At 37.2% G+C, this 15247-nt stretch overlaps 1 protein-coding gene across 1 annotated transcript in view; it reads right to left on the reverse strand.

The window, feature by feature from the left end:
* The window catches only part of LOC114529914 (regulator of telomere elongation helicase 1-like), a 30163-nt gene that overhangs the window by 1201 nt on the left and 13715 nt on the right, over window positions 1–15247 (reverse strand). The window contains exons 3-30 of the mRNA XM_028551483.1: window positions 12252–12345; window positions 11318–11399; window positions 11094–11157; window positions 10734–10809; window positions 10574–10658; window positions 10233–10298; window positions 9562–9709; window positions 9261–9302; window positions 8863–8938; window positions 8642–8739; window positions 8389–8450; window positions 8000–8065; window positions 7687–7774; window positions 7316–7448; window positions 7014–7127; window positions 6832–6872; window positions 6458–6543; window positions 6095–6172; window positions 5817–5894; window positions 5373–5459; window positions 5076–5129; window positions 4657–4772; window positions 4008–4131; window positions 3405–3530; window positions 2894–3068; window positions 827–879; window positions 643–675; window positions 24–107 (exon numbers count right to left, since the gene is read on the reverse strand). Of these exons, the coding sequence (XP_028407284.1) occupies window positions 24–107; window positions 643–675; window positions 827–879; window positions 2894–3068; window positions 3405–3530; window positions 4008–4131; window positions 4657–4772; window positions 5076–5129; window positions 5373–5459; window positions 5817–5894; window positions 6095–6172; window positions 6458–6543; window positions 6832–6872; window positions 7014–7127; window positions 7316–7448; window positions 7687–7774; window positions 8000–8065; window positions 8389–8450; window positions 8642–8739; window positions 8863–8938; window positions 9261–9302; window positions 9562–9709; window positions 10233–10298; window positions 10574–10658; window positions 10734–10809; window positions 11094–11157; window positions 11318–11399; window positions 12252–12345 (2429 nt within the window). The remainder of the gene's footprint in view (window positions 1–23; window positions 108–642; window positions 676–826; window positions 880–2893; window positions 3069–3404; window positions 3531–4007; window positions 4132–4656; window positions 4773–5075; window positions 5130–5372; window positions 5460–5816; window positions 5895–6094; window positions 6173–6457; window positions 6544–6831; window positions 6873–7013; window positions 7128–7315; window positions 7449–7686; window positions 7775–7999; window positions 8066–8388; window positions 8451–8641; window positions 8740–8862; window positions 8939–9260; window positions 9303–9561; window positions 9710–10232; window positions 10299–10573; window positions 10659–10733; window positions 10810–11093; window positions 11158–11317; window positions 11400–12251; window positions 12346–15247) is intronic.

Below are 15247 nucleotides of genomic sequence, written 5' to 3' on the forward strand. Positions count from 1 at the left end.
CGGCAAAATATTATCAAACTTACTTTTAGTTTCTTCTTATTAACAGCTGTATGCTTCGGTTCCTCCACAACAGGACTATATGAATTGGATTTAGAGCAGGTCTTTAGCTAAAAAATACAAAAGAAACTAAAGCATCCATTTTCTAGATGAGAAGATAGTATTCCGATATCATTCCTGTTCAGCGAGTTACGTCATTCCGTATTGAGTAATGCATTCAAGTAAGGTCATTTCTGTTGCTACGCTTTATTTCACAATTTACTAAACCTAAGTTGTTGATTGTTAATTCAGAACTTTGTCGCGGAAACTCTTATGACAATAGTTCACAAGCCGTTATCAATGAATGGTTTCAGTTATACACTAAATCTTAATCTAAAAAAATATGTACAAAAATTCTGATTACTACTCGTTCTATTATAATGCCCTTTCTAGTAAAGTGTGCAATTCCATTCAGCCTTTATGCCCAGTTGAAAAATTTGACATGCTCGCGACATTGTAAACACTGGCAACCGTATGCATCCTTTTTATATATTACTGGGTACAATTTATTCCTCTTCGATTCTGGCTTAATCGTTGTTATTAAATTACTTGAACAATGAGCAATCGTTCAGTTGTGAATTAATCCCAGACACGAGATCTTGTTACCTTTTTCTGAGCAAGATTCGTCTTCATTTTTGCCTAAATAAGAATGGAATAAGAAATAAAGAGATGGTTGCATGGTTGAGATGATTTGGACACGTAATAAGAAGAGATGATTAAGATGAAGAAGAGCTGCATGGTCTCAGAGATTTATTGAGGCAAAGAACAGGAAGTTTAAAAAAGAACAAACCTCGTGAGCATCTAAAGTGTCCAAGAGACCATGATTCGATGACTGCTGTCGATCTGAATGAAGTTATTAAATGGGTTTAACCACGTGCCCCACTTTAAGAACACCATGTCAACAACATATTATTCCTATCATTAAATCACAAATTTGGGACAAATTCTTATGAATAAACCCACGGTCAGACGATGCAACATCTAACCAAGTGAGGAGCTAAGCCTGACCAAACTAGTCCAAACCACAGAACACTAATAAAGTTCATGCTATACACACGAAAACATCAATCTGATCTCCCCAGGTAACATTGGGACAATATTTCACTACAAAAGAGACCGACTCGCTGAAGACACTTTCTTTGCATCTTTAAAAACGCTATATTTAATGCAATATTATTTAAATGAATATCAGCTAGACAGTTCATGCATATGTTCAAAATTAGCGGAATTTGAGCAATTCTACAGTATATCAATTAGGCAAGCCATTGTTATGAGCAGAACGGATGCGTAGACTTCGCTCTAACTCCCCTTCAAGGAGTATAATAAGGATAATTTAAACAAACATTGCGATTGGAATGAAAAACGACAACAAAGCAATGATAGAGTTCAAATTCCGGTTTGCAAGACTAGTGCTTCCAGGCGCCACAATCAATTCGTAGTCGCTTTCCCATTTTAGTGTCGGGTTGAAAGGATCTGCAGGGCCTTGCTGCTTCTCTTGTTGGTTCGACTTAAACCCGGTAAAACATGTTTTCTTACAGCACGAGGAGTCCAATATATGTTTGCTGTAAGTACGACTGTACGAGAAACGTTCATACATATAGGCTATGCACACTTCTTTCCCATAGAAGATTACCGATACATCCCGACCGTAGGTTCGGTTTGCTTGGGATGTCTTGAACGACAACCCTTTTACAAGTGGATATGAGACATTGAAACAGATATTTTTTGTGTATCTCTGACACCAGACGCGATTCAGCACGGCGACTTTGGCAGAACCTGCCTCGCCAACATCAGGGTAACAAGGTTCGGATGTTGGCTGGACGCCGTGATGGTTGGGCACGATAATCAAATTTAGATCACTTTTCACTTCAGGAACTGCCTGGTACGAATAGGTCGGGAAATTCTTTCTTTCGACAATGATCGCCGACTCGCTGAAGCATCGCTGTCTGCAACTCGAAAGCGATAATACAATTCCAAGTCTTGTCCATTTGTACTCCTCGTAGATATACGATATGCAGGCTTCTTTCCCGTAAAATAGAATGGACAAATCTTGGCCGCATGTTTTGGACGCTTGCGTGGTATTGTAGAGCGAATCTTTGGTAAGAGGGTAAAACTTTGGTGAATACGGCTGGCCGAATTTCGAATAGCAATTTCGTTTTAGTACGGCGTATTTATGTTCACCATTTTCGCCTACAGTTGGAGTGCACGTGTTGGCGGTTGCCGCTTCCACAATGCATAAGACAAAAAATATACGAAGGATTTTCCGTTTCATCTCTGCATGTCAAACTTCCCGAGAACGACAAATATACGAGGAAATGTTGAATTTATGCGATAAATGCAGTATGCATATCTAATCTCGAATGACAGCATGTATATATGAATCGAAAATATTTGTATTCTTCAAAACAAAGATGAAACCAGCGGGTGTTTTTTTGTCGACTCTTGATTCTTGTAACATACAAAACGTGAAATATAAATGGTAGTTCTTGATCTAATTGACTGCGTGTGGGCCAGCCACAAATGTTTAACATTATTTTGACTTGGTTATGCCGCACAGGACTGAGAAATAATAGGAAATTGGACATATTTATTACAAATTAATTGTAAGCTATAGTCACTGGTCAGTGACTGGTCAGTGACTGGTCAGTGAGTATAGCTTTTTGATGCCTTTTATGAAATTATGTTGAACCTCAAAGTTTCTACTAAAACAATTTGTCGCCTCGGGCTCAGTGATTACGATACTCTTCTATATTCACTTCGCTTTCGGCTGACGATGCTTCATCAAACCTGACAAAAGCTTCACCCCCCCTCTCCCCCCCATAAAAACAATTGAAAGTAAAACATTTGAAGTCTATACCTTTTTGCTTGTTCGCAACCTCGTTTCTGTCCCCTTCAGTGAAAGATGCCACAGACATACCCATAGCGTCAAGCAGCCAGGAGTTTCCAGACGTTTCACCCTGTTTTTTCCCATTACAATTGCTTACAACTTCGCCCTGTGTAGGATTCTTAACCCTGGTGCAGCTTGCGACACACTGAAAGGGAAATATTTTGAATTATTGCGTCGACCATAAGCAAGCGAGATATTTTCTTTGGCGGTATCGCCAAGTAACATTGCAAAGCGTCGGAAGAGGAATTTCAGAATATTGCAATCCACTACAGCAGAGCCCAGTTGTATAAAACTCTTAACTACATTTTGCATAGCATCAAATATGGTATAACAACTGCCTAAAATTGACAAAAACACTTCTCGACGTTTCGACCTGAGGGCCTTTACAGGCTTGACGAGTTAGTAATTTATCTAGCTCCTGATCTATAAATATCACTGATATGCGTTCTTGGCGGAGGAGTCAATTTACAAGAGCACTCACCTTATTAACACTGGAGGAACTTCCTAAGGGCTTTTGATTATAAGTGTCGCTCTGTTTCGATTCATCAGAACATCCCAGAGTTTCTTCTCGAGTTACCTTGGTTACTTTCATACAGCTCGAATCACACTGGGAATGAATGGTTTAGAAAAATCCATGGTAAAATTCGTTAAAAGGCTATGAAACTACATATATCACCGAAACTATTTTCACTATATAAATTTGTAAAGTTCACTCAGTTGGCCATGCTAACAAGTTCAGAATTTTTCTACGTTTGAAAAAAACTATCCAGGGAATAACTTTATCCATTTTTACAAACAACCGGCCCCAGAGCGGCTCGTTCATTGGACATTAAAAGGTGGGATTTCCACAATATAGACAACATCGATATTTAAAAAGTGCTTGAAGATGTAACGTTTTATTTTGGTGTTCAGATCAAAACCAAAATACGACGGCAAAATTCAGTTTATATCGTTGTCTCTCCGTTCTATGACACACCATTCTACCGGCGATAGCCCATATCATTAGCTTAAGAACAGTGGGGAATTAGGACTTGACTGAATCTCTTTTCGTGTATTTATTACGATACTTAATTTAAGAACTCACTAATTCTGTTGCTCGTCTGAAAAAGTTCCGTAACTCCCTCTGAAGGTCCCCAAACTTCGGATATGTACAAATATACGGCTTCATCCATTTTGGCAGTTCCGCTTTTGTTCTTTCTTGGCAGAACCTTGGAAAATGAGGACACAATTCTACAAACTTGCTTACCTAAATGGTCTCACCTGACCTGGTTTGGGGGTGCAAGGACTAATCATATAACAGTTTAAATATTGACTAAGACAGAGTGCATTCATTATTTAAGAGAACTAGACAGAAAAAATGGACAAAAAATTAGGCAGTTTTCACTGAAGCTCCCTTTCCACAAAATATTAAAAAGGTTAATTTACCCTGACGCAGTACACGGGTATGGGTAGTCTTATTTTGCTCAATAGAAATTCAAGCTGTTTACATGTTTTATAATAAAAATCTTGTTTTTCTCAACAGGTCAAAGTCTGACTACTGGAAAAGCATTTTAGAGGTGAAGTCCAAAAAATCAAATATTGATGGAAATTCATTGAACATAAATAAGGCTACCTGTACCCGTAGACCAGAACCTGGGTATCAGATTAGAACGGATATGCAGGGTCATCTGGCAGAGTTTTCGGTAATTCTCATTCAAAATTTCTTGGACCATGTTAAAGTTTAAGAAACACACCTCTCGTCACAAAAGAGTATGGCTCCATAATCTTCTTTATGACGTAATACACGACCGATGGCTTGATTGACAGCCCGAGATGCCTGCTGACCATACCATTGTTGACCATTTAATCCCTGTAAATACACGATTATGAGTGAAATAGTACCTACATTTGCTCCTGACACAGAAGCGTGAAACTATTGTGGTATTATGGTATAAACAATTACACGACTTGGAGATTACAGTCACGATTTGATAGAGCTTCAGATAAAATTCTCAGCACAAAAGTTTCCGTATTTGAATACGGGCTAAATTGACTTTTGAATCACGGATTGCCACATATTTCTCGTTTCGTATTGGATTGTAAAACCACAAAGCAATCTTAATAGTTTATTCCTTAAACAATCTATGATGATTAGAACCACTTTATAACCAACCTTAAATTCTCTTTTGTTTACCACCTCATTCAGGAATTGTTTTTTCAATTCCACCTAAAATGGGAGGGAAAACAAAAAAATGTTTTTGAACTTTGGAAAGATGTCTAGAGATAATAGATTTTAACCATAGCTAGGGTAATAATGTAATATCTAAACTGTATTAAGTCAAACTTGAGTAACCACAAATCCCAACATATTCCTATCATTGTTCAGTCTATCAATCAAAAGACTCAATTTCCGTTTTATTTTTGCGAATATTAAAACAGCAATAGCTAGGTGGTTAATTGAAACCCCAACCTTTGGATCAAAAGCCGGTGGATAAGGTAATCCAGTTATGACGACAGCACGACCGTTGATATCACTAAAATCGACACCTTCGCTGACCTAAACGTGAGAAACACACGAGTTTCTTGTAAAACATCCGAGGCAATTTTACGATCTGTTATCAGGATGTGTTTGACTTGTATGTTTCGGTCATAGTTTCATAAATATTAATCATAAATTTAATTCTAAACCTCACCCTAACTCTTACCCAACTACTTATACTAAAGGATTAGAATCAATGATTATATTCGTGGACTCTAAACATTAAATTATTACCTGTTTCCACCAAATCTGACAAGTTTCCAGCAGATTGGCTAACAGCTTATTACTGTACAAGGTTTTAAACCTGACAAGTTGTATGTATGTGTCTAAAGATATTGGTATTAATACGTTGGTAAAATGCAGTAGACACCATACCTTTCCTCGGCAAACGGCAAGAAACACAGCACCCTTGTTCTCTGGATTGCGAACTTTTTCATAAAATCCTTCCATTGCCTAAAACAGACCATGAATCCTATGATAAACCTCAATCAGCCTGTTCATTGTGAGTTATTTAGTTGAACATAACCTTCAGATCAAAATGACCCGTTTTTCGTCGTGGTAAAAACGTACAGAGATATATGAACTGTTTAACTATATATTCATTCGTTACAAAGCCTAGTATTAAAATTTCGCTGGATGGAAATAGAACCAACCTCTGTAAATTCGTTTTTTCGTCTCGGTTCAACAAAAATAGTTTTTCTTGTCTCAAGTCGGTTCCATAGACCAGAACTCTTACAAAACAAAGGATAATCATTGTTAATTAATGTAACGGACTAGGATATGAAACATCGTTCCTATCAGTTTTGTCAACAAACGAGGCGGTGGAATTTCGACCTAAGGCTAAGGAAGAACCGCAAAAAAGGTCCAGTAAGATTGATCTGTGTAAAAGTAACATTAGCTGTGTTTATACTACAGATGAACAATTCGTCTGGACGAACTTTGGCAAATATTTTTAATTCATCTGTTAATTCGTCTGGGTATCAGAAACTACACCATCGTTAAATCTATAGCTATACCTGCCAATGTTTCAATGCAGTATCAAGAGTTCCATAGGATGGGAAAAACACCAACATTCCATCAGGAACGACCTGTGCAAAATTTACTGCAACAAAAAGGAGTTTTATCAACGCAAACTTGAAACTTAGAATGGTTCTTGTCCAGTATGGGAGAGGTACTCAAATACAACCGTTATATAATCTCCCTGTCAGAAGAGCTAGTCCCTACCTCAAAAATTACTTTAAGGTTGCAAAGAAGTTACTGGTTTGGGAATGAAAAATATTTCGTTGCAGAAAGATTGAAAATACTGAATAAAACAAACTTACATGCCTAAACCTTCCCAGATTATATGAAACCAGACATTTCGCTACGATTTTATTTTTCGGTAACTTACCTATTGCAATCCCCAGACTTGTTAAGTACTTCACGTTGTTCCTGTGGAAAAGGGGACGCCCTTAGAATTGCCACTGATAGTGTAGTGGTATTATAGCATGTACACCGCTTAAAACTAGTAGTAATCCAGAAACGATGAGGGTTAGAGACACTCTCCTTTTAAAATATATTACAAAATTCTACCTGTTTTTGTACGAAGAATTTAGGACTGCCGAGTCGGGTCCTGTTTTAAGGATTCCAACGAACATCTGATGTTTCTTGATGACATGTGGATTTTGAAGTTCCACTGGTATATCGCTGTGGGATGAAATAAGGTCTGATCAAATTTCCTGCAGTCACACGTAATTGTAAAGATATGAATCCGATCAACGTAACTATATATAGCCCACATATACGTTGAGCTGAGCCTAGAATTTAGTGTACATATAATTTTTAGAGCAGATTTGCAGGAAGTTCATCATTAAATTGAAAAAGATTTCACTTACATTTGAAGCTCGGATTTAAAAGAGTCTAAAGGTGAAAGTGTTCCACTGGTCAAAATCATACATCTCACTTCGTGTTTCATCAAATCTTTCATTGTCTCTCCTGGAGAGAAGCACCAGTATCCCAGGGAATAGCCTAAATGTTGGTTTGTCAATTAGAAATCGATTTCGGTTGGTACTCAGTTAGTAGCATAACAAAATATTGTAGAAGCAACCAAAGTGTGCATATGATATAGAAATTCATCGACGTATATAGCCACTGGATTTGCTGAATCGACCACAGTGATAACAATAACAGCGGCTAAGTGACTACAAAATAATATTTCAGTAGCTCTTTTCAATGGCTTTATATTATGGATGATGTAATTGATCACCTTTGTCGCCGCCAGCTGCCTTGCTGGTTGACCAAACATCCAGTTGCTTCCTCTTCCAATCATCATTCGTTTGCTGTTGAACATGAACCTAAAAAAAACAAGGAACTTAATTTGGCTACAGCAATACATGAATTGTCTCATTTTTCATTAACTACCTGCCATGCAGAGCTTACTTTTAATACCCCCAGGTTGAGATGATTGCACCGTAAATGTGCCAGCTTGTTGTACATCAAATAAAATACTGTAAAGTTTAAGGCTTATGGGAGCAGGTTGCATGTTAATGATAAATGACAGTTATATATTATTAGCTTGCCTTATAAGAACGACTTCTTTCCTCTTTTTTGCTCGAACCTAATGCATCGCCGTTCCGAAAAACTACCTGGAATGCAATAATATGGACAGATTAGACTAGTTTTTATCGGTGAAAATGATTGTTTACGAAAATGATTGTTTACAACAATTACGACACATGCAATGGAAACCAGGTTAACGACTGCTTGAAGATATGTTTGCCTCAAAGCAAACATATACCACTAACTACCACTAAATAAATACCATAAACTACCACTAAATAAATACCATTAACTACCACTAAATAAATACCATTAACTACCACTAAATAAATACCATTAACTACCACTAAATATACACCACTAACTACCACTAAATTTTCTATCATGTCGAAGACTACTGTATACGTACTTTCAAGGCGTCCGCGAACTTGCTTAAGTGAAATTGTCTTTGTCTTGCACCACCAGTTTGATCTAAATTGAAGAAGATTTCTTAAATCATGAATGTATTTCATTTCCCAGTTTTAACACTATTTTGCTGCAATATTGGCATATTAACTCATGCAGAGCTTGCTCTAACTCAATAATCGCCTAAAACCCTTTGCACATGCAAGATTAACAAATAAAATGTTGAAACAAGATCGGAAACCACTTCATAAACTCACTTGCAACGGAAAATGAAACGACTTTCTCGATTAGTTCGACCACTTGGCTGTGTGTTTCACGAGTGATTTTGACTTTGGCAAGAAGTTCGAAAATGTAACTGGATGACAAAAAGACAATATTCATAAAGAGTGCAAAAGTTAAGACATTTCTAACGAGGCTGCAGTCATATAACGCTTGTAATTCGTTTCAACAACGTTTTTAAATAAACTTTATACCGCACCTGCCGGGATGCGTAATTCCTTTGGATGATGAAGACGTTACAGTATGCAATTCTTCCTCTAGCTTCAAGACCAAGCCTGGAAAACAAACAAAATAGACCGAATTATAATACGAAATCAGGCTAGCAAATCATGTCAAAAAAAAAGAGGCTGGGCATGAGTTTATGAGTAAAATTATGAATGAGCTAGCCGTCATCTGATTGGCTTGATAGCTGATGTAGCTAAATCACTTGCTGTTCACTGAACTGCATACAGCTGAGAAGAGGTATACAAAAACATTCCTAGCCACCTTTTAGTATTTCCCAATTTCCATTCGTGGCTTCACTTAATACACACTCCATGATTTTGATGTGCGGTTTCAATCCAGATAACATAACTGGCAACCGAAAGTTATACATACCTTTCATGTATGCGACTTCCTGCTTATCCAAATCTCCATCATCTGGTAAACAAAAATACAAAATTTTTAACACAGCTGATTGTATAAAAAGGCAATCAACTACATGGTTAGCGGCAGAACTGCTCAATTGGAATCTTGTGTTATGAAGTTGACTACGATTTTACTACGTGCGGCTCTTTCATATTTAGCAAATTTTTCAAACACCACTTGTTCTATTAATCCCGAATTGTGATCGCCTTCATGATTACCCATACTAATAAACAATTTGCATAACAACATAATAATAAAGAGATCAACTTGCTTTTATTTCCAGCGTCATCGACTAAGGAGAGCGTTCCGTCTTCCTCCATGGTTGCCAAAGTGTCCAAACACTTGTCTAGGTCTTCAATGCAGCTCGCGATGTCAAACGAGGTAAGATCGAAAGACATCGCTGCTTCACAGATTTGTTCCTACGAAAATTGAACGTAATTTGGAGTTTTGAGTGAAGAACAGTAGCTTGCTGCTTGCCTAACAAAATTTCGACAGAACTATGTTCAGAACTATGTTCGCCATCAAAACTCAAATGGATTTTGATAATCGACTACAGTCACGTATTGTGCCCTTGAAAGGCAAACGGGGAAATGTCTGCAAGGTTGCTTGCTACAACCAAGGAAATTTCTGTGTGATGATCTTTAGAAAGGAGTCGTGTAAATTAAGAATATCCCCTAGCTTGCTGGTTGCCTAACAAAATTTCTACAGAACGCCATTTCTACAGAATATAGCGCCATCAAAACTCAAATGGATTTTGATAATCGACTACGGTCACGTATTGTGTTCTTGAAAGGTTAACGGGAGAAGGTCTGCAAGGTGGCTTGCTACAATTATCCAACATGTCTTCCATATTCAAAAGATCCACAGAAAATTTCTGTGTGATGATCTTTATTTCATGCCACGAAAACAAATGAGTCATAAAAATAAAGATTGTCCCCTTACAATATTGTGTGCTTCGTCGAAGATGATAATACTCTTTGAAATATCAATGTCGTTTGATTGTCTTGACTAAATTAAAGAGAAAAACCTTGTTGGATATATTTAACATATCTTGACCAATTCAGCTGAATGAGCTATCCGTACAGATACAGGCTCGATGCTAGGGGAGGGGGAAAAATATATAGGTATACGAAGATACTGATCTCTAACGTTCCACAGAATATATGCAGGCTTACGGATTCGAAAATACATACCAAGCAACTCGCGGTAAATATTTAGAGTGAATTTTCTTCCGGGGGAAATGGGCTTTAAAAGCAGTCAAATTGAAGAGTCGAGTCAAATACCTTTGCGTCGATTAAATAATTATACGGCATGAATACAATGTCAGCGTTTTTCCTTTGTTTTCGTGACATGAAGTAAGGACAGCGACTGTAAAAATAATAAATATATAAAAAACGATCAGGCTCAAAATGACTTACACGCACTTGTCGCATTTATTGTCACCTTTCTTTCTTCCCAAGTCCAACAAGATCCTCAATATCCAAAATCTCCGATGCCAACTCTTTTGTACAGGAATCATCTACAACAAGGGATACAGAAATTAACAATAAGTTCCTGTTTAAACGAGCTTGTTAGGCATGCAAGAAAATGCAGGATTTGATATTATCATGCGCCTTTTTGACTAATTCTTGGACCATATAAATTCATCACTCTAGTTTGATTGACAGGACACTAATTAATAGGGAAAGCCCTTAAATTTAAAGTGTCTATTTGCAAGGGAATACCAAACAATCTCTGACGATACTGTATACGCCAATGGCAATGGCCGAATAACCAAATAAAAACATTTCTTAGTGGTAGTACCTCGTTCAAGCATATTATAGTAATGACACGTCTTTGATAACACTTTCGTACGGCACAAATGCCTCTGGAAATAGTAAAAAGAATGGGGATAACTATCTTATTTTAGGGACAAAAGAATGTAGATACTGTGGATAGTAAATTATTCAGTTTATCGACCGTGCAAGAAAATGGGTACATGGTATGTATTTGAGCTACATAACTCCAACGAAGTCATTTACACTTGCCTTGGCCGTGTGCGTTTCTTGTTCAAGAACCTGGGGATGAATGCACAGCTGGTCACGTGAACCTAGCACGCATACTTTGGGTCTGAAACAAAAATCAACAGAAAACGTCAATTTGAAATTTTCCTAACAGTTAAATCTTAGTTTCCCGGTTGAACTCAGCACTCAGGGCTTCATGTTAATCGTGTGACCCTGCGTTGTTTTTGCGCTGGGGTTTTATAGTAAACTGACTGATTTCAATCAGGTTAAAATTTCAGGCTGTGAGTGTGAATGCCGGGCTGAATTCAACCGCAAGCCAGTTGAAATTTGAAAATGCCTTATATAATATGAGCGGCGTATATAAATGTATTTATTAGTATAATAAAAGAAGTTAATATCGAAGAGTTGGCCCTCGCGTGAGTTCCTAGTTGGGTGTTTGGCACGGGGGTATTTTCCCCGGGCCTTAGTATTTATATGGCTTGCCTTGTTGTTTATCTGCTTATTATCGCTTCGTTCGCCCCGCCTTCCTCCCCTGACATTCCACCCGTCGGGGGATGGTTTACACTTATTGTTTTTAGTTTAGCTTCTCTAGGTTCAGTTGGTTTGCAAAGATTCCTACGGTATGTATCGAATTATTTACTATGTGTGCATCGCGTGTGTTCATGTTTTCCTTCCACGGCTTTCACTTCTGTGATTCCGTGTGACAGTGTGATCACGGGATGGAGAGGGTACCGTTTAGGTTCCATATCTGATCGACGTACGCATGATTGAAAATGACAGTAAAGACTACGCATCGCCAACCTCGTTCGCTTCGCCGAGCTCGTTCGCTTCGCCGTGCTGCCGTCTCCATCCCTACCGATCCGCAGCGGGCATAACTAGTTAGGTTACTATAGTCATAGTATTCACTAAGCCTCGCCTAGCCTCGGTGGGCCTTATCTGAGTATATTAATTAACTTACTTGTAAACTGTATTCTTCAGCTCATTTACGACTTGTGTAAGTTGTGAATGGGTTCTTGATGTGTAGATGATTTTTGGTACTGAATACTCGGGAGCTTATAAAGAGAAAAGTGATACATTAGGAAGCTTCTCTAACATTTAATTAAGACGGTTAGAATATTTAGCTGAATGTGAGCTAGATAAGCAGGATATGCTAACATCCAAATAATCAATGAAACAATAGCTACGCGTTTTTTTATTACAGGACCAAATTATAAATATGGCGGTGAATATAAATATACCGTGAAGTGATAAAAATGTTATGAACGAGTACATTTTAGAAGACAAACATGTTGACCTATGGCAAAATTATCTTGCTTATTTGACGTCAGATCGTTTGATAAAAGGCTAAAGGCTCATTGCAGAAATCCTAAAGAATATAAAGCAAAGAAAAGCAAGAAAATCTTTGAAATTAAATTGTACTTTCTGAGCGCATGTAATCATAGATGTAATATACAATTGCTCATACTACATCATTTCTGTTGTTTGGTCATGTGATGAAAAAACGCGCAGCTATTGGTTCTTTTGATTAATTATAGTGTCTAGCTCGCATTCTGATTGGTTCCTGAGGTCGCTACAGTTGCTCCATTTTGGCGCGAAATCGTAACATTCGCATTTTAGATCCGCCCTTGAGAAGTATATCTGGAAAATGTTTACTATTTTTCGCTTGGCAAGAAATATAATATCAATATTACAGTTTCAACCGGGTTCCTTCACCATTTTTACATTTTTTAGCCCTTTGTTTCATTGAAAATGTGGAATATTCTTAAACAAGTTCGAAATTCTAATTATTGAAAATGGCAACAAAATCTAAAAGCAACACCTACGCCATTTTTCAGGTAAACATAATTTCATCAGATTATATGAAGATTCATGAAGATGTTGTTTTGAAATTGTGTTTTTTCTAACCTTTTACAGTAAGTTGTGTCTTGTTATTAAGGGCAAAAATCACAATGTAAACAAAGTTATACGAAAGTTGAATGACTTCAGAAACCCTTTGCGCTTGCAATTTTCGTTAAAAATCGTTCCGTGTATCAATTTCGAGACTTAATTATTATGGGCTGTACAGAAGGATACCTGAACTATAGTTCTTGGTACTTTATTTTCATTAAAATTTGACCAAATGCCCTTATGGACTTTATGCCCAGATAATAGGCAATATATATGCGTTCAAATCAGACTCAGATTTTACAATAGTTAAACTTCACTTCACTTTACATTTACCTTCACTTTCTTCTGACATCCAGCCATCAGCAGCTTGCCCAAGGTTTCTTATCATCACAAAACTGGCACTTGCTTTATTTTCTTGAACCTTCATACTCAGTTGCAAGCGAGCCACAAATGTGTCTCTCCAGGCCAGTGTTGCACAAAGTAAACATAATGTCTTTCCAGTTCCTGTTGGTGATTCTAAGATACCATTTTTACCCTAAAAATGCTAGGACATTATTATCTGCAGAAAGCTGGCTATTTATGTTATAATGTATGGTGGTGGTATGGTGGGGTGAGCCACAATTAGGGGGTGAGACACATATAACACTAAAAGAAAAAAATATACAGGTTTTTATTAATTGTTGATAACTTGACTCATATACTTATGACAAACCCAAAAATAATTTACATTAATACAAACCAACCCTTAACACCTGATGATATATTGATCATTAATTATACTTTAGCAACATTTAGTACAATTTGTACAAAACTTTAAAGATGGACGAGCAAAGGTAAGATATAACAAAAGACAAATAAAATAGTAGACACAAAACTTGATACAAATAAAAATCAATATATTTGGGTGAATTGCCAGATAATGTGTTGCTAAGTTTTTCAAGTTTTCATTCTTGTGGCTAACTGTCAGGTAAAATTCTTTTGTTTGTACCAAAGTCGAAATGATGGAAATTAAAGACATTAAAGGGCTGTTTACCTGAGCCCTACAGGGAGGGAGGGCTAGCTGAACCTGTAGGGCTGTTTTTCACCTCTGTTTACATGCAAAATTCTAGCCCCACATCTACGGCTGAGTCTGGATGGCATATTTTGGCACAAAAAACAAAATGGCTGGCACCAAAAAAAACACAAAATTGTTATTTTCACTATTTCATTTAAAATATCTTTACTTTTCCTAATGATTTTTCAACAGTATACCCTGTTATTGCTTCGAAAAATTAATGAAGAAAGTTTGAACCGTCAAATAGTGTCATCGCTGACGTCGAATCTTTAGCTAGCTGGCCCTGTTACGTTTACATGGAAAATTTCCAGCCCTACCAACCAGGTGAGATCTCAGGTAGTCAATAACAAGATCTCGCCTGGTAGGGCTGGCCCTCCTCTACTGAAAACAAAATTTTTCTTTAGTATGGATTCATAGTAGCATGAGCTATCTCGCTTGGTAGGGCTAGCTAGCCTTCCCTATAGGGCTCATGTAAACAGCCCTCAAGTGATTTTTTAAAAATATACATTGGCTGGTAAATCTGAAGATTTTTGTGTGGGTTAGTGCACCAGGAAGCAAAATTGTGAAATGCAGACATTTTAAGATTTTGGTCCTTTCTTTTCTAATTGATTAATGATTAACAAAGACTAAATTTATTGTAAAAATATTTCTGGAATGGATCCAGATTAATAATAGCTGATATTGATGGAAATTTTTTGATCATCTTCTGCAAATGTTCACGCTATACCCTTTTTAAAATGCAGCAACAAAACGTGTTATTTGTGAGTTTATATCACCAAGAGTACTGTACTACATAAACATTGGGTCAAAATGCAAATCAACAGATAAGAGAATAGGAATGCATCGGAGCCGATGTCTCAGCAATCAGAGACTAACAAGAATTGTACACAAGACTCTCATAATCATCTCAGACAAGGACTATGTTAAACACCATCAAAATTCGAAACAAAATGAAATGTAGGCCAACCAACCTCTTGCAAACATTCAATAACTTTGCTCATGTAGTTTACTTG

This window comes from Dendronephthya gigantea, unplaced genomic scaffold, assembly GCF_004324835.1.
Source record: "Dendronephthya gigantea isolate DGI-Jeju-01 unplaced genomic scaffold, DenGig_1.0 000058F, whole genome shotgun sequence".
Lineage (NCBI taxonomy): Eukaryota > Metazoa > Cnidaria > Anthozoa > Malacalcyonacea > Nephtheidae > Dendronephthya > Dendronephthya gigantea.